Source organism: Cardiocondyla obscurior, linkage group LG16, assembly GCF_019399895.1.
Source record: "Cardiocondyla obscurior isolate alpha-2009 linkage group LG16, Cobs3.1, whole genome shotgun sequence".
NCBI lineage: Eukaryota > Metazoa > Arthropoda > Insecta > Hymenoptera > Formicidae > Cardiocondyla > Cardiocondyla obscurior.
This window is the reverse complement of record NC_091879.1, coordinates 4,412,566-4,432,295: the sequence shown is the minus strand read 5'-3', so window position 1 is coordinate 4,432,295 and position 19,730 is coordinate 4,412,566. Positions and strand designations below refer to the sequence as shown.

The 19,730-nt window shown below is 34.1% G+C and overlaps 5 protein-coding genes across 7 annotated transcripts; 1 reads left to right on the top strand and 4 right to left on the bottom strand.

The window, feature by feature from the left end:
* Window positions 1-648: 648 nt before the first annotated feature.
* Window positions 649-7,428, top strand: LOC139108963 (beta-1,3-galactosyltransferase 1). 2 transcript variants are annotated; one of them, XM_070667672.1, is made up of 6 exons: window positions 649-1,780; window positions 2,475-2,560; window positions 2,755-2,992; window positions 3,245-3,510; window positions 3,601-3,872; window positions 3,955-7,428. In XM_070667672.1, exons 2-6 carry the CDS (start codon window positions 2,534-2,536, stop codon window positions 4,376-4,378), a joined length of 1,227 nt encoding a protein of 408 aa, XP_070523773.1. In that variant the 5' UTR covers window positions 649-1,780; window positions 2,475-2,533; the 3' UTR covers window positions 4,379-7,428. The 2 variants fall into 2 exon arrangements, with proteins under 2 accessions (XP_070523773.1, XP_070523774.1); XM_070667673.1 differs by lacking the exon at window positions 2,475-2,560 and having other exon boundaries at window positions 654-1,780.
* Window positions 7,417-10,132, bottom strand: LOC139108962 (myosin-2 heavy chain). 2 transcript variants are annotated; one of them, XM_070667671.1, is made up of 3 exons: window positions 10,091-10,108; window positions 9,955-10,005; window positions 7,417-9,619 (listed from the first exon to the last, which is right to left on the bottom strand). In XM_070667671.1, the coding sequence occupies exons 2-3, from the start codon at window positions 10,001-10,003 to the stop codon at window positions 8,208-8,210; spliced, it is 1,461 nt and encodes a 486-aa protein (XP_070523772.1). In that variant the 5' UTR covers window positions 10,004-10,005; window positions 10,091-10,108; the 3' UTR covers window positions 7,417-8,207. The 2 variants fall into 2 exon arrangements, with proteins under 2 accessions (XP_070523772.1, XP_070523771.1); XM_070667670.1 differs by having other exon boundaries at window positions 9,955-10,132.
* Window positions 10,133-10,554: 422 nt separating this feature from the next.
* Window positions 10,555-13,562, bottom strand: Rexo5 (RNA exonuclease 5). Its single transcript, XM_070667657.1, has 10 exons — window positions 13,422-13,562; window positions 13,134-13,279; window positions 12,904-13,064; window positions 12,551-12,794; window positions 12,272-12,470; window positions 11,981-12,203; window positions 11,769-11,913; window positions 11,461-11,711; window positions 10,986-11,379; window positions 10,555-10,914 (listed from the first exon to the last, which is right to left on the bottom strand). Exons 2-10 carry the CDS (start codon window positions 13,257-13,259, stop codon window positions 10,621-10,623), a joined length of 2,037 nt encoding a protein of 678 aa, XP_070523758.1. The 5' UTR covers window positions 13,260-13,279; window positions 13,422-13,562; the 3' UTR covers window positions 10,555-10,620.
* Window positions 13,563-13,713: 151 nt separating this feature from the next.
* LOC139108965 (probable RNA-binding protein CG14230) lies at window positions 13,714-15,394 on the bottom strand. The gene is made up of 6 exons (XM_070667678.1): window positions 15,135-15,394; window positions 14,872-15,039; window positions 14,596-14,789; window positions 14,260-14,528; window positions 13,945-14,181; window positions 13,714-13,865 (listed from the first exon to the last, which is right to left on the bottom strand). The coding sequence occupies exons 1-6, from the start codon at window positions 15,240-15,242 to the stop codon at window positions 13,714-13,716; spliced, it is 1,128 nt and encodes a 375-aa protein (XP_070523779.1). The 5' UTR covers window positions 15,243-15,394.
* A 250-nt stretch (window positions 15,395-15,644) lies between these two features.
* On the bottom strand, window positions 15,645-19,270 carry LOC139108959 (sodium-independent sulfate anion transporter). The gene is made up of 11 exons (XM_070667658.1): window positions 18,755-19,270; window positions 18,390-18,585; window positions 18,052-18,272; window positions 17,796-17,976; window positions 17,534-17,698; window positions 17,294-17,455; window positions 16,877-17,017; window positions 16,631-16,776; window positions 16,288-16,449; window positions 16,047-16,203; window positions 15,645-15,961 (listed from the first exon to the last, which is right to left on the bottom strand). Exons 1-11 carry the CDS (start codon window positions 18,956-18,958, stop codon window positions 15,786-15,788), a joined length of 1,911 nt encoding a protein of 636 aa, XP_070523759.1. The 5' UTR covers window positions 18,959-19,270; the 3' UTR covers window positions 15,645-15,785.
* Between the last annotated feature and the right edge of the window lie 460 nt (window positions 19,271-19,730).

Genomic DNA, 19,730 nt, shown 5'->3' with positions numbered 1-19,730 from the left:
GAAGTTCTCTTCATTGGCCGTACATTTGGGTTTGGGTCATTTGGGAGCTCGTATTTTTAAAATGTTATAAATGTTATAACATCAGGAGCCGTATGTTCCAACTTCTTAGCAAATTCACCTGTCAGGTAAACATATTCCTATCTTTATTTTCGATTTATCGCGAATTTCGAACTCAATTATATTTTCCGTAATTATCTTTAAAAAATTAATTAATTTAATTAACATAACGTCCGAATATAATGACGCGTGCGTAGCTCACGCTTTGTAATCTCTAATATATTATAAAAATAGATCTCTATTGTTATTAACTTTTCTTTTTTTTTTTTTTACACTTACAGATGAGTTTGCAGAAACGATTTTTAGATTGAGATAATTTCATCTTTCGTCATTTGTTATATTACGACTGGCAGGCTCGAGGAATTTGAAAGAGATAAGTAAATTAAACCGATCAAAGTTAATTTGCATTAATAAAAACGGATGGCATTAATTACCCCGTGGCGAGTGTACCGACGTCGAGAGGGAAAAGGGAACGCTCGGAGTTGATCGGAGGTGCAGAAAGTGCGGGCGACGAGCGAACGTCGCTCGGTCGCTCGACGCTCACTTCATTTCGCGACAGGTTTCTCGCGCCTCGATCCTCGTCTCCCTTCTCTTCGTCTACGAACGCGACGACGTTCAGTTCGCCAGCGAGCAGCAGCCACGAGATCGCTTACGCGCGCGGTTTCGCAAGAGCTGAGATATCACATGAAGTAGTGTGGGCGATTACATTGCGGTTGCTAAGCCAGTGCGACGATATGGGAACGTGAGTGTATCATCCTCGTCCGTGTGTTACGCTACGTGCGTTCGGAACGAAAGCGACGTGAGGAGACCTGTTCCGGGTGTCGCGAGGGCAAAGACCCGGGCAGACTAGAAGCGAAGGAGGAAACGTTTCACGGCGAGGAAAACGAGAGTCAACGGATTCCAATGGGGGACGTCCACCCGGACGAGTCCGGCCTCGTCTGCACCCGTCCCGTACCCGTCGCGCTTGGTGTGATGTGAGAAACGCGTGCGTTCCTCGCGTAGACGCGGGAAAAGGAGAATCATGATAAATCGATCTAATCGAATTTTAATCGAGCGATTAAATTGAAAGCGCGTCAAGAGCAACAGTTCTGTCAAGTGTCGCGTCGCGGCTAAGTTCTCCGCGGTCGGTGTATCGCGATAAAAAATTTTTTTTTTTTAATAAAAAAAATACCCAGCACATATGAAAGGTTTTCTCGATGTCGTGAGAAACGATAAACGCGACTCGCGGAAACGTGACCTTTTGAAAAAAGGCTCGATAAATGCGTGCGATAATATTTATAACTCGTTACGGTAATTTGATGATTGTTCGATTATCGCTCTCTGTTTTATCGCGATTGAGGATATTAATTAACGTGCGGGCTTGTTACCGTGGGATTACGAAAAAAATTACCGCGCGCGGTGGGAAGCCGGTGCAGGCGCGCAGGCGTACGACGTTCGCATGCATACGACTTCCTCAGGGGCCTCGAGTCCTGTGTTAGGGCGTCGCGTGACAGTGCCGGCAGAGCGACGAGAAAACGAGACAAAGAAAGATCGAGGAAAGGGTAACGAGCGCGACGACGTGGAGATCAATGCGTTATCTATGCTTTTCGCGTAACCGTGGCACGTATCCACACCTTTTCCGCGGTACGCGATGTTTCGGTGAGCCGAGCTGTCATTCCACACGGACGAGGTAAATGGAGAGGCGCCAGATGCAGCGTGGACACGCAGTCATCGCGGCCGCAAGGTAAGGTTTAGTTTATTCGCTCACTCGCTGTCACGGCGAGGTCTCATTAAGACGCGAGACGCGCAGATAAACCGGGTGCAATCTAGTTCAGGCCCTCGCTCGCGAGGCACGAGCCTCCGGGTACACGACCCGTCGCCGGATTTCTGGCGCCGTGAAGTAATTGGAATCACGAGATTATTGTTAGATCACCGGTTGGCGATTGATAGCTCGTTTGACACCAAGGCCAAGGTTCTCCGTTGTTCCTTTGTAAGAGTAATGCATTGCCGTCGGTGTGCATTTCCGCAATTACGAGCGGATAATCACGCTGATGCCTACAGTTAAATATACCTCTGATGCGGAGGGCAGAGGCAAAAATAATTAAAATTAAAATAATGAAATGGTTTCGTGACTGTTCTCGATTACATGATGTAAAAATCTCTCGCGTTTCAAATTTAAAACCTGCAAGATTGTGTTTACGTTACCAGTGAAATAGTAACTAGTTTGTGATAAGGCTAATGGAAAGTCTATTGTTGACCAATAACGTTCTCCATCGTATGGCCGGCCAGATTTTTTAATGGCCTTTGTTATGGCAGCTGTATCTCGTGAACTAGTGGGTAACTCAAACACCCATTCAAAGTGGCATTTTTTTTGCTTGTATCCTGTACAAAAAAAAAATAGTTAAATGAAAGAGATATTCTGTATTGCAAAATGCTAGGACATCTATATGTTAAGGGATAACGAATTCTCTAAAGTGTACTACCAATACCTTGCCAAATGTTGAGGAATACATTAAAACTCAAGGTAAATTATAATTATTGCAAAAGCAAATCTTTAAACTTGATAACATTCTCATACAGAAAGATTTTTTTATAACTCATATATTTAGATTATTTCCGGTTACTTAGACTGTCCATTATATTCCAATTTTAAATCAATGTATTAATATATTTGTTGTTGAAGAATTGATAATTAAGGTTTTTTTTTTTTTTATATAGATGGACAGATCGCGATTGCTGCCCATGGATTCGCACGCAATCACTGTCAGCAGTAGTGGCAGTGTCAAAGGCAGGGCATCTTTTGTTCGGCGATTGGCAATAGGATTTGTGATTCTGGCCATATTAGGCCTTTTATATGTGCCAGCGTATCATTCTGCTCAGAGTCCGTTTTCAAGTTTCAGTGAAACTCCATCTTCTGCAGAGCTTCTTGGCAATTCCCGTTTAGCACCGTCCGTGGGTATGCATCTATTCCTTAATTTTTTATAATAACATTACTTTGATAATCTGTAAAAATATAGTTTTATTAAAATGTATATCAAATAATATAGTAAAAAAATAATATTAAAAAAAAATTTGTAATAAGTAATAAAAACAATAAACGAGCAACTACAAAACAAACTACAAGAAATTAATAGAATACAATATAAAACCGTAGTTTTTATACGATGACATTTAAAAAATAATATGACGCAAATAAATTTAATTGCAGCACAATTGCCTGGATGGTCGTATAACACATCGAGAGATCTTTGTGTGTATATTCACCCGGAGAATAATACATCGATTCTCAGTCCCACCGGTATCTGTTCACTACCGCCATACCTACTAATAATTATATGTTCGGCAGTCGCAAATCAAGAGGCCCGTGCAGCTATTAGAAGTACTTGGGCTAATAAATATAACTTAGATAATTTGTACAATTCAACAATAAAAATAACATTTCTACTAGGAAAAAGTGACAATGATACACTCAACGTAAGTATTTATAAATTTATTCCTGTATATTGAATTTAAAAAATTATTTTTGCAATTTTACGTTTATTTATTGCATTTTTTTTTTTATAGAATTTAATTGTCGAGGAAAGTTCTCAATATAATGATATTGTACAAGAGCGTTTCTTTGATACATATAACAATTTGACACTAAAATCGGTCATGATGCTGAAATGGGTAACATCGAATTGTGATCAAGCTAAATACCTCATGAAAACGGACGATGACATGTTCGTGAATATTCCCTTACTTCTGCAAACATTGCGTTCGAGACCACAAGCTGAGACTCTCCTAGGTTCTCTCATTTGTAATGCTAAACCAATACTAGATCCTAAAAACAAATGGTAAGTGTTTTCTTATTTCTACTACTCGATGAAATTTTATAGGAGGAAAATAATTTAAGACGGCACAATTTTAATTGCATAGGTATACACCCAAGTATATGTACTCGGAGAAAACATATCCAAACTATTTATCAGGCACAGGGTATGTTATGAGTATGAATGTGGCAGCTAAATTATATCAAGCGGCATTGGTAACACCGTTGTTACATTTGGAGGACGTTTACGTCACGGGTTTATGCGCGAAACGCGCGAGAGTTCGGCCCGTCAACCATCCTGGATTCAGTTATACACCTCGCAAAATAGATCCTTGTGTGCTTAGGAACGCTATCACTACGCATAAAGTTAATGCATCTAATATGTATGTGATTTGGGTAAAAGTGAACGATACGAGTGTTTCGTGCTGCAACCGTACTCGTATTGATAGAAAACCGATCACTCTGAGCAGAAGTGGCAGGAATACCGGCTATTACGTCTTTAAAAGAAAAACTATAAACAAGTGCGTATAAGTATTATTTTAATTAATTCCACGCATTATAAGACTAATTTTGTTTTTTTTTTTTATTGAGCTTCCTATTAAGTGCGAGTGGAATCAAATAAGACGAATAATGCAGAAGCTGTGAACTTCCCAATTTAAAGCTTTAAAGAAACTTTCTTCGATTCCTATAGAACAAAATATTTATTTACAAATCTCTGCAAGCATCGAAATATTGTTAATTACTTTCTATCATTATACCGTTTCTATTTATGCAGTTTACGGATTTCATTATAAAAAAAAAAACGTTACCTAGTTTTAAAGCGATGAAATCAACAATTAGTTTTCACAAGTCTTCGATTTTGTCAGGCTGTGTCGAATTTCCATGAATAGTTTACGATTAATAATAAGTCTTTAAGTTTTATAAGACTGCAGCCAATTTGCACCGATCGTTTATTGGTCAACGATTTACTTTCTTTTTACAAATCGTAATTTTATGTGCAGCGTAAATGGAAAATTTAAATAATTTCCTATGTGTCATATAATGTACACAATACGACTTTAAAAGGAAAACCGGACTCTAAAAATTCTTTGATTGATAAAGTTTTTAAAAGTCTACATCAATCAGAGATCGCCTAGGGTCACAAACTACGTTTAAATAGCAACCTCAATCGAGTTTAATACATCTGTAGTTCTTAAACTAGGCAATCACAACTGTTCTTTAAAATAATCAAGTGGCTGTGATTGATTAGTCTAGTAATTATCGATGTTAGATTAGGATGCTAATTATTTTTTTTTTTTTTCTTACAATTAAATAAAAAAAATTTTAAGCTAACATCCTAACCATAGGCCTTTTTAAACAAGGTTACAATAAGTGCATAAGCGCATTTATTGGTTAATTTTCTTGTAATACCTTGTCTTTTGATATATTAACGTTAACCATTGACATCTGTGCAAGTGGTATGTGGAGTGATTGTAACAGATAATATAACGAAGGGTTTTTTGTATATTTTTCTATTTGAACCAAAGTAGTATCTAAGAATAAGGTGTCAATTAAATCTTTTATGTAATTTACATTATCTATTTCTTTTATTCGCGTAAGATATAAAGAGGAAAAGGTAAGAAAATTGCAAGATTGAAAATATAATCGGCAAAAGAAAAATTACTGTCACGGACAGATTTTTTTAAGTGTTAGACGTCTCGTTTGTCACTTCCTAATGAAGTCGTAATGATTTTATCTACGAAAGTATTGTAAAAAGTTTCCCAGAAGGTGTGATTTTGTTACCATGGGTTTTTACAAGAATTTACAGTTGAATATCTTATTTGTAGTCGAAAGTTAAAGAAGTAAGGTTTCTTTTATTTTATTAATAGAAATAACTCTTCCACGTACTTATGTGAAATTATTTAGGAACGTGCTAATATTGATTTGTATTTCAGCATCTCTTAAATAACCTGATGTTTCTTCAGTATACATATGACATATAAAATACGAACAAACTGCATCCTCAATTTAATAAAACGCAAAAATTATTTTCAAGTTAAAAGCAAAAGTAATGAGTTGTACGAATAAGTTGTGCGAGTCTATAGTCCATATGCAGTTTGCAGAGATAAAAATTAAGTTGTCTCCAAAACATATCTATTCAACTTTATTATAAATAATAAGCATTTTTATGCGTGTACTTTTTAGTATTAATTTTTTAGAACAGAAGTTTCGTATAAATTTTACATATGTGCAACATATTTACTTATTACAGCTTGTGAATTAGATTTTTTCAAGAGCAAGTTTTAGATATGTACATAAATTACATTGCTTTTAATTAATTACAATAATTATGTAATAGAGCATTTATCGAAAATAAAATTAAACAAAATTATATTGTAGTGCGGCAGAGTTTGATACTTTGTTAAATACATTTTTATATGTACACCGAAGAGCAGATTAGCGTTTTCTGCGGTGATAGCGGCTAGCGTACGTAACTCTAGGCGGCAGTGGCAAGGGATAAGAGAACGGGGGGAAAATCGGTCATCGGCAATCCGGCCGGCGCGGTATAAAATACATGCGGCACATATGTAACTCGACGCACACGACGCTAAAGTCGCGTTCTCTTGGTGCCGTCGCCGCAGCAATCGCCATATCTGCTTTTCGGTGTACCAGTTAACGATCTGGTTTACAATTTATGATATTTCTATTGTTTGAAAATTTATTTATTAAATTAAAGCCGCACTGCAGTATTAGAAAAAAAAATATATATATATATATATAAATATAATAAAGAGAGATAGTAATAAATTATTACAATAATTGTTAAGAGCTTGATGATATAGCCTAACACTTGCTTAAAAATCTTTGATCTAAACTCTAATAGGAACTCATTATAATTTAGCGTTTAAACATAATTCGAAATTTGTAATACATCGCGTATATCATTTTATGTCATATCAGGATGAAGAAACTGTTAAAACGAACAAGAAATGGTTCAAAATTAATGTATTCCACGGTCCATTACGAGATAATTGTAACTTAGGGTAAAAAAAATGATTGAAATGATTCTATGGAATACCCTAGTGGCCTTAGAAAATTCAATTTTATTTTATAAGAATAGATCTACGACGCTGAATTTTTTACTGTTAGTCTCCGTGCTAAGTGATTATGATACTTGGTGCTATGCAACATCCGAACGTGAGTGTTGGCGAGTTGTAATATAATTATTGATACATATTTGCGAAAATACATTACACAAATGTAATACACCATTACTATCATTTTGCAATTTCTGTCACTTTTCATATAGAACATAAGTCAGCCGAAAGATACACTTCTTCCCATTTACAGATACAGTTTCGACGGTCGTATATGAAACATAAATTAGATACATTTTATATCCTATTATAGTTATCAAGATATTAGTTACATCTGTGTAAAAGCATTTCTAACGCTTAAAAAAAAAAAAAAATTAAGAAATAAAAGAAAAACAAGAACATCGTCTGAACGTACATACAAGAGGAATTGCCGTATAAGATAGATAAATGTAAACCTTGTTATGTTGCATTTCGAATAAAACCAAAAGAAAATGTTGATACAAATATTTATTAAAAATATACATATATCGATTCATATTTTATATAAAACAAATACATTATGTATGCATTGTATTTGTTTTACGTATATAGGAACTTTACTTATGGATATTGATTTTTAATAAAAATTAAGGGGTTTAAGAATAGACCGTTTTAATCAAATATGACATTAACAGAACGTACAAGTAACGATTTAAACTCGTGAATTTTATATTTTAATTTATAGCTATTAGTATTTAATTAATTTTATTTAAGATATACATGATTTATATAGTGATATAAAATATAAACAAGAGCATTTTTTACAATGATGGTTTAGAGTTGTTAATGCTATTTATCAAGTATTTATTATTAAAGAAACAATTGCAGTTACCACTCTTTCCGAAATTGTTAATAAGACAATTTACATACGCCACAAAATTAATTTATATTATTAAAAGGGGTCGCGATCATATTTAATAAAAAATTATTGTAAAAAAAAAAATAATTACATAAGTTTTAATAAATTTTTTGTATATAATATAAAAAAATCAAAAATAAAGTGTGCGAAATACATGAATATAAAAAAATAAAATTAATTAATTTTGATTAAACTTATACGAATAATTTGATAACTGTTAAAATTACAATTGTTTTATCAGTAAAGTAACAGGCTACCTGCTATTAAATATTTTGAAGACAATATAGTTTACGTTACATTCTTACACATCATTTTTACACCAAAAACATATATACAAAAAATTAATTACTCGAGCATTATTTTTGGTGTACTTTTTATCTTCTTTCTAAACAGGTGTAAGGTGAGTTTGAGTGGGCTTATTTTTAATAGCTTTTGCATTTACTTCTTCGGTAAGGCCAAACGCCGACAAGTTTTTTATTACAGAATTTAAATCGAGCGTTAAATGTTTATTCCTCAAATTTTCGGTAATCTTTTTCAAGCATTTTGAACGATAACGCTTAGCTTTTTTCTTTTCTATTGTGTAATTCAGTCTGCAGGCTCTAAATTCCTCTTTCAGGTCTACCTCGCGATCGTTATTTTTCACGACAAGCAACGCGGTATCCTGCTGCCAAAACTTTTCGTTATTTTTCAACTTCGAAGTGAACTGCTTCGAGGTGCATATCGGAACTTTGAAATTGTAATCGGCGTCTACTTTCTGCTCCTCCGATTCTATGTCAATTATTACTAAGTCCTTTGACCGATCCGCTAATTTACTTTTCTGAATATGACTTTTTAATTCCGGGCATAATATTAATTTACGTTCAATGCCGTCTTCATTGCTTTCAGACGTTCTTTGTAACTGCAACACGTTCACGTCGCACTGATCTACATTCGACATGAAATTCCTACTTGTAGTTTTAAAGTATATCTGTACTTCCTTCTTATCATTTTCAAGTCTATCTGGTATATCATCCAACGACGACACGAACGGTCTCAGATCCGTTTTGTTACCTTTTAAATAATGTCTGAGTATACTTGGCTCCAACCTTTTGCCTTTACCTTTTTTCATTCTTTTGTAAAGTTTTCTATTGTTGAAAAAATTATGTTTCTCTTGATTACCTTCTAGATTACACGTGCTGAGCTGGGTGACCAGCTTGTTCACCCTTTTACGTTGCTTTTTCGAAAGTTTGTAGCCGACGTCGAAACATTCTTTCTCCTCGGCCGGCGACGCGTTTTCTATTATACAATCAGCCTCGTGCTCGTTCTCCTCCACGTCCAATTCCTTGCTCACCTTCCTGTAGGCCATATCGTTCTTTTCAGTAATATTAGCGCTCAGCACGGGCTTGCGTAAAATCAAGTTGTTCTGCTCCTCGATCCTTTTCAATTTTCCATGTATAAAATTGTGCTCCGACGGTTTGTATATCGTTTTGGCCGTGTATCGTATTTCGCTAACTTTCTGATGATGCAGAGGCGGGTAAACCTTTGCGGTTATGCTTTGCGGTACGAAATTTTGCCATTCGTACAACTTCCAAACCACGGCCTTGTCCTCGAGTTTGTTTTTGCTGAGCGCGGACTCCACTAAATTAACGCCGTCGTCTTCGTGCAGCTTGCACTCAACCTTAACGTTCTTGGTGGTATTGTCGAACAGCTTTTCCCACCACGGCTCGTCCTCGTCGTATCCTATACCAGTCTTATTCTGATTTGACGTTAATTTTATCGGCTCCTTTATGCCGTTTCCATTTTTACCGAGTCCTTGCCCTGTGCATGCGAAAAGATAAAAAAAAAAACAAAGATCGACCTTTAGTTTCGTTTAGTTTCTGTATCCCGTTGCCGTCGTATGCGGACAGCCGTGTCTCATGCGATGTTAAAAAAAAAAAAAAAAAAAAAAAGGGAAAGTAAGAAAGCGAGAAAAAAAAAGTATTAAAAAGCCAAACAAAGGCAGGAAAATCAGGAAACTTGGCGATTAGAAAACGAACGAAAATATTAAAGTTACGCATCCGCCATACGACGGAGAATAATGCGTTGCATCGCGCTGTTTTTTTTTTTTTTCTCTCTCTCTCTTTTTTTTATTTCGAAGACTCGTGAGATCATACCTTCCGTCCAACCGTACTTCATCAACTGTTCCTTCGCGAAATTAGCCATCTCTGCGGACGATAAATCTCGTGAGATTTTTCACGTTTAACGTGACCCGGTCACACGTTCGTACACCACGTTGCTTCGTGCACTAACCTTTGTAGGTCTCATACTACGGTCGAAGGAAGAGGGGAACTGAGCCTAAACCATAAACCTCTAGTTCAGGCAAGAGGGGACGTTACACCAGACATGCGGGAGGGACTGCCCTCCGCCATTTTAGTTGCCCGACTCAGCTGTTTAACATATTTGTCATATGCTCACCATAACCCGTGGTCACCCGTGGTGGATCCGTGGTTTCCTAATAAAAATTAATGCATAGCTCCAGGATGTTTCATGCAATAAAAAAAAAAAAATAATTGCACTGTTCTATCTGCTGAAATTTATTAAACTTTATTTGTGAGATTCGTCACAAATAACCATTTATTTCAGAAATATAGTATAAGATAAAGAAAAGGATTAGAAAATATATTTCTATTAATAAAAATTATTTGTACAAGCGCATTAATCACCTAAATTAATACATAGCCGAATAGGTTCTTCCTTTACGATATTATCGAGTATTATTAAATTTATTTAATTTTTTTTTTTTTTTTTGGTACAAAATTTTCAGATTAATATTTTTCTTTTCAAGCTCGTATGACAACGTCTGACGATACTTCAGTTTTAATGTTCAAGAAGCAAGAACCATTTGCATTATTTTGTTGTCCACTAAATATGACGCAGCCCAGACTGTTTATTGCACTGCATTGCCAAATTTTTTGAATCCATTGGTTTACGATACCAAATGTCTCCTCCAATTCTTCATTTTTCAATTGCTCTTCCTTGAGTTTTACATGGCACAGAACAAAGGAGTGTTCCAACATGATTTCTAAAGTTCGTTCTACAGCGTGCTTATCGTCATCCGCTATTACAAGGCGTACCTATAATTATAAAAGATAAATATTAGATGTAGTTAAAAATTTATGTTAGATATTCATGTGTGCACACTAACTTGATCATCCTTCGTGAAACTCTCATCGTCCATGACATTAAGAGAAGAATTTGTTAAATACTTGGAATATTCGGACATTACGTCATCATTGCCTACGATAGCAGCGGTGGCACCTTTATTTTTCGTTATATGACTAAATATCGATGTGGCGTATTTCTTCATCTCTGTTTTTTGCGACGTTCGTTTCTCGTTGTCAATTTTCATTTTTAAAGCTGCTATGCTACGATCACCGATTAACACAGCATCTCCGTAATCCACGCTATTTGCTAATTTTAACTTTACCAATTTCATGGAAGCCTTTGAATCTTCTGTTGAGCAATGTCCATCTTTGTTGTCTTGAATAATTTCACCAAGAAACTCGCGTGCCAAAATCTGTAATTTTGTTTTCCTATACCTGTGTCAAAGAAACGGAGGATTAATTGAAAATACACGTGTTTCTATTAACAATATTTGCAATAGTAATATTTCATATTACCTGTCCCCGGTAAGATTAAATATTACGGAAGTATCAATTATGTAAGGATGCATCATTTTTAGTGTATGCAAATCGGAATTTAAGCTCTGCCCTACAAGAATCGCATCCGAAGGAAGTAACGTTCTTAATTTTTGCTGAACATCGTGCAACGTAACCGTGACATCCTGCAGCATACTCTCAGTAATACCGCTGTACCGAGTCAAATAATTCGTTATCGGGTTCTCTGGTTTTACTAAAGTGTCGTAAATGACCTGTAATTAAAATAATTTACAAATTATCCTAACACACGAGCATACGATTATACTTACATTCATGCTCTCATCAACAATACTTATTCTGGTGAGTTCGAGATTGCCACTTGTCGTCAGGCACATTTCGCAATCCAAGCCGAACATCGGTGACGTTGATGTGGTTTCTTTATAAATGTCTTTTGTAAAAATATATGAACCGTACCTACAATTTTATCAACTCGATTAATTATAGTTTTATAATTAATCTACAAATTTAATTATTTTTTTACCTTTCCGCTAATGTTCCTTTCAGAGGTACGGGATAATTTTCCTCCACCATTTGCCATAACGACAAAAGCAATTTTGTCCGACAAAATTTATCGGTCGGTGGCAAAATTCCGTAAGAGTTTATCCCCGTTTCATTAGTATTAATTGAATGCATTGGAAAGACAGTTCTTAGTAGTCTTATAACATTTCCATTTGTTTGCAAAGCAGTTTCTAAGGAGCCATATTCTGAAAATAAAGATATTTTAAAATATGCAAAGTATGCCGAAAATAAATTTTATATTTATTTAACATACGTTTAATTAATCTATCGCTTTGAGTTCCTGTTAAAGGAACAGCTGCAAGTTCCTCTGTTATGGATGCTCCATAGACAGCAGGCGTTATCACTTCTAAACGATGTTTTAAGTTGTTTGCTATATGTGGGAACAGGTTCTCGTAAGCCACATAATGATAAGAAGACAAGCCTTCAAGCACAAAAACTACGGTATGGCTTATCTTTAAAAAAAAAAATTATTATAAATTTTATAATTTAACTAGTCTCAAAATAAAATAGCTTAATGCAACATTAGCTAAACCTTATTATATTTTTCAAGCTGACACCATCGTGCTGGTAAATAAGGTGAATGATGTCCAAGCAATGAATATAATAAAAGATGCTGTATATCACTGAGAAATATTGGTATCCTTTTTCCGATATTTTGGACATTTAGAGTAGCATTTTCACCAACTGCTTTGAGAGTGAGCCTTGGAATTGCTTGCAGCCTTTTTTTACGCTTCCTAAGTTCTTGCTTCAAACTTGCATATTGTTCATCACTTAATCTGTACATATGTAAATTATAAGCACATGTATACTTTTCCAAATTAATCCAATGTATTTTATACATATAAAGCGTTGTTTAAATAAAGCATTATTTACGAGACAACAAACCTAGGTTTTTTATTATTATCCCGTGATTCCGATTCATCGACAATGTTCTCTTCATAGACTTGTGAATTGTTCGAATTTTGCTCGCACGATCGCTTACGAGTAAAACTGTCGTCTATAATATCATCTTTCGAATTGCTACGCGCGTCAGTGACAGCTTCAACCTAAAAATAATTTCGTAAAAATAATTTCAAGAACATTGTTCCAAATAAATTAGAAATTAAAATACAAACCTTCTTTAAAGCCTGTAGCTTTGCCGCCTTATCTTTATCATTAAGTTTTGCAATTTCTAAAAACGCTGCCATCTTTGCCGTCTTTTTTTCCAATCGTTGTAATTGTTTAGCCGTGCGCTCTTTCATAATTTATACGATCTGATTAGCTAAGAAATAATTTATAAATTGCAATAAATAAACGTACAGGTTATAAAATCATTTCGATATAAATTTGATGTTATTATATCGCATACGTCGTTACGAATTTCATTTATTTCCAAAGTTAATTTAGCAACAAATTAACATTACCTGTTGACGGGGTTTAACATTATTCTGATTCATTAATATACCGATAATAATACATTACTAACACGCACGTGCTGCGTGAACAACATACCACAAGAAACATATGATTTTCAGGTTAGACAATTTAATAATGGCATCGTTTCGGCGACACAGAACAGATTATGCGCGAACGAAAAATGCTGCCGATGGTTCGGGTTGTTGAAGCCCGTTAAATAATGAAGCATTTTACGAAATAACACAGGATAACACAGAATATAGGACTGCTAGCGATATACGTTGGATCGAGAAATATTTATTAAAATCTTTTTATTTTCCTTTTTGTACCATATGGTTGATGTCTTCTTATATTATTGCGAATTTTCATACGAACAATTGTTTTCAATTCACGTCTTAAATTATTGAGTTCACCACTCGAAGCAGCTTTTGCACTGAAGAATTTTATAGCCTCTGAAAAAAAAAATTCGTATAATCCTATATTTTCGTTTTATTAATTTTTTTTTTTTTTTATTTAATTTTATTTACATACCATTAAACCGCATGTCGTTGTGATCAAAAAATAAAGTATCTTTACAGCCAAACAGATTATTTTGTTGAATATCTTCTTCAACTTCCGAAATTATTTGATGTTTTTCATTTTGTATTTCTTGTGCATTTTCATCATCAGATAAATTATCTTTAAATACATTATTCGCATTAAATCCAAACTTAAATTTTTGGATATCTTTATTTTCTACAGCGAATGTATCGTCATCCTTAGTGTTTTCTGAAAATTAAAGTAACATAAATGAGTGCTGAACTGAAATAATGTAATATTAAAAATATTATATTTTTTAATAAATACTTGAACTTTGATTTTCTTTTCCGTGCGTTTTTAGTAAGCTAAATTCTTCTTTCTGTTTCAGACTTTCGGTCAAGACGTTGGATACAGTAAAATAAATGTCCTTTGATACTTCTGGAAGTGCAGGATTCTCAATTTCTAAAGGTATTTTATCATGCTTCTTTTTTTTAGTATTGGTTTCCTTAGTTTTCAGTTGTGCAGATTGTGTAGGTTTTACTTCATATTCCCCATGTCCATCTTTAGTTGGATCATATCTTATCATCAGTCCTTTTCTGTAAATATTTTAATATTAAATAGCCCAAACATTAATTATAAATTGTTTGCTTAATAAATTCTTACTTGGTAGCTTCAGGTTCCTGATTTTTTACACTAAGAGGTATTCCTAAAATATTTTCTAAGATATCCAACTGTTTTTCTTTTTCCTTCTGTAAGTTATATTCATTTGTGTCTTCAATTTTACTTTCCTCAGTCTGACAATTATCTTCTGTGAAACGTTTATCTAGAGTAAAACGTACATCGTTGCCGAGAGTGGTCTGAATAATTAAATTGTACTAGTATTATTATTTCAGAAGAAAACACATAAAATATTTTTTTACTTAAAATATATATATTTACCTTTTTATCTTTTTTTACTTTAAATTCTTCTTCATTCCACAAGGAATCTTGTTCATTATTATCATCGTCATTATCGAACAAATCTTTCTTAATCTTTCTCTTTGATTTTAATGACTGCTCTTCATCAATGTCATCAAATATAATTTTTTTATTATTTTTAGTATTATCCTAAAAAAATGATAATTATACAAATAAAATACTTCGTATATAACTTGTAATAAAAAAAAAAAATATGTATATAGATTTAATATGAATAAACTTACCAAATTACTTAATGCTTGCTTTATAAGTTGTTCCTTTGCTTTAAACGACTGTTTTTTTTCCTTCAAAGAACGTAAACGTTTCTTCTCAGATTCCGTAATTATGCTCATTGTTTTAAAAGCTATTGTAATTAAATAAAAACAGTTATTTAGTCATGCGCCTGTTAAAATAAACAAGAAGTTAAAAATAAGATAAGAAATTCGTCAATTCTGGCGTTTTGCGGCCGGAGATGTCAGCGATTCTTCTAACCTCTCTATCTATCTCGCCGCGAGAACATGTAAAAGTATATAGATAAATTCTCGCATGGTAGAGTTAACATGGCGATTAAGCGGTACATTTTTGAATTCAAATTTACAATAGAAATAAATTAAATGGGCAAACGGAGAGTCTATGTATAATTAAATGTCGCACAACGTAAATAAAATAACATATAGTAAAATAATATACAACATACATTACATTTATGTTAACATTATTTAATAGATATTTAAAGGAAAGTATATTATCAGGGATAGTAAAAAAAAAAACTTTATTTTCAAAGTCTTTTAAAATCTAATATTTTTGTTATAAAAACACAATTTAATTCCAAGTTACTATTATTCATATGTATATAATTAAAATAATTAAATTAAACGAAGCCAAAGTCACTTTAATTATTGTTGTATCTGTGACGATATTAAAGTTAATTCTTCGGCGTTGGATCCAGAATTCTTTCGTCGAGTATTCGTGTATGGAAGATTTTCATAACTCAATTTCTCCGTTTCTGTTATTTTTTTTACTGTAACATTGATCGAATCTTCAGAATCTTTAGTATTAGATAATGCATCGTCTGGAAAAAAAGAATGTTCATTAAATTACATCCTAATTATTTTGTAGTAATTATATTGTGTAGCTTTTAATTATTAAATACGCACTATAGAGAATATCCCCGATGCTTTCATCTTTCTCAATAAGTCGAATGTATTCGCTGTCAGCGAGAACGTTAATGCTTTTTATAACGTCAGAATTAAGATGCAAAAGCCAGAATCGGTTTCTTTCGCAGTTTAATCTATTCGATAAGATTTCAATACCCTATAAACACCATATATAGTTCAAATAATACATTTGCTAATTAATAGAGAGAAATTATTCAATTAAAAAAATATTATCTGTTACCTTGATTGAAGTATAATCGAGATTAGTAAAGTTTTCGCAGTTTACAATCAACGGAATATTGTTTTCAGCTAAACTCATGGTCATATTGCAGAAAGACGCTACTGCGGGATAATGGAGACAGATATTAGGTTTTAGCATTACGTACCTATTTCCTAAATGAGTCTGGAAAAGAGTAATGTTAATTTATCAATTTTATTTCGGTATATACTCGATACATTTTGTTTATACCCTAAGAAAATTGAAAATAAATTATCTTATCTATTACAATATACTATATTAGAATATATTAAATAAAATATATGAAAAAAAAATTATTTTCGAACAGTATATTATTCAAATTTACCTTGCAATTGGTTACATGTAGATTCAATTTTGTTGACAGTCGGATAAATAAAATCAAGTTGAAGAGAACTCCTAGAAGAAGTCCAATTTCAATACCGATAAAAACGGCGAGCGCAAAGGTTCCTATTGCCGCAATAGCATCCGTTTCTACAAGAAAAGAAATATTACATAAGTTATTCGTATGTTTCATCTCTCGTTTAATATGTGTATACACACGCGCGCGCGTGGAAACATGATATATACTGACTGCTTCCTCTCCAGAGTAATTTTATAATCTTTAGGTCAATCATGAATAGCACAGCGCTTATCAATACAGCAGATAACGTCGCACGTGGAATGTAAGAAAAGTAAGGCGTTAAAAAGCTCAATGCCAGCAATGCCATAGAACCTGCAAAACACAATATCGTCTATTAATTTTTATCGCATCTTTTTCTTGTGCGCTATACTACAGATTCTCGTATTATCATGCAATGTCATACAGCATATTACGCGCTATCGCATCAAGATTAGAATCATAAATTTCTCTAGTTATGCATGAAAGTTCCGTAATAATAAATTATGATAAAATGTAATAATTCTAGCTAGAAACCTATTCAATTTAATTAATTTTTTATTTTAATTTTTATTTTAAATTGTAAATTTAATGCATTAAATTCTCTACTACCGGAATATAAACCAGCCATGGGTGTTTGTATTCCGCTGGCACTGCTGACTGCACTTCGAGTAAACGCCCCAGCAGTTGGCAGAGATGATACGAAGCTACCGGCTATGTTGCTGAGACCAAGGACCAGCATTTCTTGCGTCGCGTCGACATTGGCGCCCATTGCTGTGAAAATTAAATTAAAATTATTAACAAATCTTTTATTTATTTAACAATTATTGAAAACATTATGAAAATCCATACCGAACGCTTTAGCTATCGCTACGTTCGCCAAAACGGATATAACAGGAAGAATTCCTAGTCCAATTCCGTAATGAGCACACATGTCGATAAATGTATACGTTTGATTTCCCACTTGTGATGAAAAAGGTGGTAACGAGACTTTCGGTAGACCGGGCTCTATTTTTCCTGAAAAATTTATAAAAGTTTTATTAAAGTCCAAAAGATAAAAACCGTTCTCAGTATAATTGTAACTAATAAATAATAGATTAATACAAATCGGTACCTGAGAGTCTAAACGGAACAGATCCTGTAAATACCTCGAATTGATACGCTATCGTGGAACTTATAAGTACAACGAGAGCGTTTCTGCCAATGGAAAAGTACCAAAGTGTTTTTTTTATTGTTGCACTTCTGGAAGCATTTTTCTGATTTTTTGCACAAGAGCAGTCGATATCTTTCAATTTCTAAAGATAAAGTCTATATAATATTTGGGCCATAACAATCGTTTTAAATTGTCCGCTTATAATCCCGGCACTCACTCTAAAGATCAAGAGAAACACGAGGCTGAAAATCCCGAGTGCGAAATCGGCCGGCTGAATTTTATTAATATTCTTAATCATTTTATACAGATTGTCTGCAATATTTTCTGACTTATATTTTAATCCTAGTAGGCCCTGCAGCTGAGCGATTATTATAATTACCGCTCCCGCCGACATAAAACCAGACGTTACAGGGACCGATATAAAATCCACCAGGAATCCTGCAAGAAAGATAATATCGATTAACATTATACAGAAATAGTTGCAAAATGAGATTATAATTTTGAAACAAGAATATAATTAAAAACTAATTAATTTGATCATTTCGAAATACAAGCCTAGATTTAATACGCCCATTAAAAATTCTATGCATCCAGCAAGAAAACACAAGAGTATTACGAACTCCTGCGGCATGTCTCTTGTGTACTGCAGTGTTAGAAGAGACATTAAAGATGATGGGCCAATTGAGACTTCTTTGATAGTTCCAAAGATAATATAAAAAAAACCACCGGCGAAACAAGAGTACAGGCCATACTGAAAGCATCATTTATAAGCGTCGCATAATATTTTTAACAACATAAAAAGATGCGTCACAAAAATTATATTTTTAAATAGATTAAATATTAATTAGATTAAATTAGATTAAATATCCGCGTAAGCATAGTCTTAATTATATTATAACTAGTAAGAAAAATTGTAATACCTGTGGAATTCGTTCAGCCAGCATCGCATAAGCCATACTTTGAGGAATCATAGTCAGACCCAAAGTGATGCCCGCTATGAGGTCCGAAACGGCTTTCAACCTGGTGTATCGTGGTAGCCACTCGAGCACCGGTATGTATTTCTTTACTGTGAAGCGTGGCTTCCGCTTCGAAATCATAATCGGCGGACATTCTTCCTCGGACATATCGCCGGTGTCGATGAGATGCGAGAGTAAAAAAAATTTTTTTTTAATCCGGTGCGATTATTTCACTCTGACGGGTTCGAGATCACGAGCGTGTTTCAACATCTGATCTCTCGGCGCTCTCGCGCGAGATCTTATCATTCCCGCATGCGTCTATCCCCAAAAGCTCGCTGGAAAAATTCCCACGTGAAAATCTTATTAATTGCGCGATTAACTGTCGCCAGTTTCATATTATGCGCGCTGTTGACAATTTGATAAAGAGCCGTCCAAACGGGCGCCAGTAACTTTGTTGTGAGATTAGCAACAACAGCTGACTTAGCACCTACTTATTAACACGTTCTACATCTGATTCTCTCGCAATTTAGTGCAAGATACTTGGCAGAGTAATCCCAACGCTTGAGATTTGCCCTTCTTTTTTAACATCTTTACAAAACTACGAAGAAAAAATAATACGTTTTACAAGAAAAGTCGCTGTTAATGTCAAAATTTTATTACGTTTTCGCACGACGCTCTTCGCCGTGCAAAAAACAAATATATGATGTGGAGTGTAGACGTGTGTAAATGCTTCAACACGCCGTTATTCGGTGCAGCTAATATGGAGATTAGATTCAATGTTTAATTATTGTATGCAAAGCATACCATGTGCATGAGGTATGTAGAATGGGGAATGTTGCAGGAGTATGGTGTGTGATATGTTACGTGTAAGTGGATTGATTGTATGATTAATGTAACGAAGAAAGGTGTGGACACGTTTGTAACCTTTAGGGAAATAAAA

Coding starts and splice junctions, on each gene's coding strand:
- LOC139108963 (XM_070667672.1), top strand. CDS start 2,534: ATGTTGAGGAATACATTAAAACTCAAG. Junction 2,993..3,244: donor CCGTTTAGCACCGTCCGTGG/GTATGCATCTAT, acceptor ATTTAATTGCAG/CACAATTGCCTGGATGGTCG. Junction 3,511..3,600: donor GTGACAATGATACACTCAAC/GTAAGTATTTAT, acceptor TTTTTTTTATAG/AATTTAATTGTCGAGGAAAG.
- LOC139108962 (XM_070667670.1), bottom strand. CDS start 10,003: ATGGCTAATTTCGCGAAGGAACAGTTGATGAAGTACGGTTGGACGGAA. Junction 9,620..9,954: donor GAAGTACGGTTGGACGGAAG/GTATGATCTCAC, acceptor TCGCATGCACAG/GGCAAGGACTCGGTAAAAAT.
- Rexo5 (XM_070667657.1), bottom strand. CDS start 13,259: ATGAAAGAGCGCACGGCTAAACAATTACAACGATTGGAAAAAAAGACG. Junction 11,914..11,980: donor AAAGGAACATTAGCGGAAAG/GTAAAAAAATAA, acceptor ATAAAATTGTAG/GTACGGTTCATATATTTTTA. Junction 10,915..10,985: donor GTTTCACGAAGGATGATCAA/GTTAGTGTGCAC, acceptor TTATAATTATAG/GTACGCCTTGTAATAGCGGA.
- LOC139108965 (XM_070667678.1), bottom strand. CDS start 15,242: ATGAGCATAATTACGGAATCTGAGAAGAAACGTTTACGTTCTTTGAAG. Junction 14,529..14,595: donor CAGGAACCTGAAGCTACCAA/GTAAGAATTTAT, acceptor AAATATTTACAG/AAAAGGACTGATGATAAGAT. Junction 14,182..14,259: donor AAAAGAAAATCAAAGTTCAA/GTATTTATTAAA, acceptor TTTAATTTTCAG/AAAACACTAAGGATGACGAT.
- LOC139108959 (XM_070667658.1), bottom strand. CDS start 18,958: ATGTCCGAGGAAGAATGTCCGCCGATTATGATTTCGAAGCGGAAGCCA. Junction 17,977..18,051: donor TGTTTCTCTTGATCTTTAGA/GTGAGTGCCGGG, acceptor CTTTATCTTTAG/AAATTGAAAGATATCGACTG. Junction 16,204..16,287: donor TCGATTATACTTCAATCAAG/GTAACAGATAAT, acceptor TGGTGTTTATAG/GGTATTGAAATCTTATCGAA.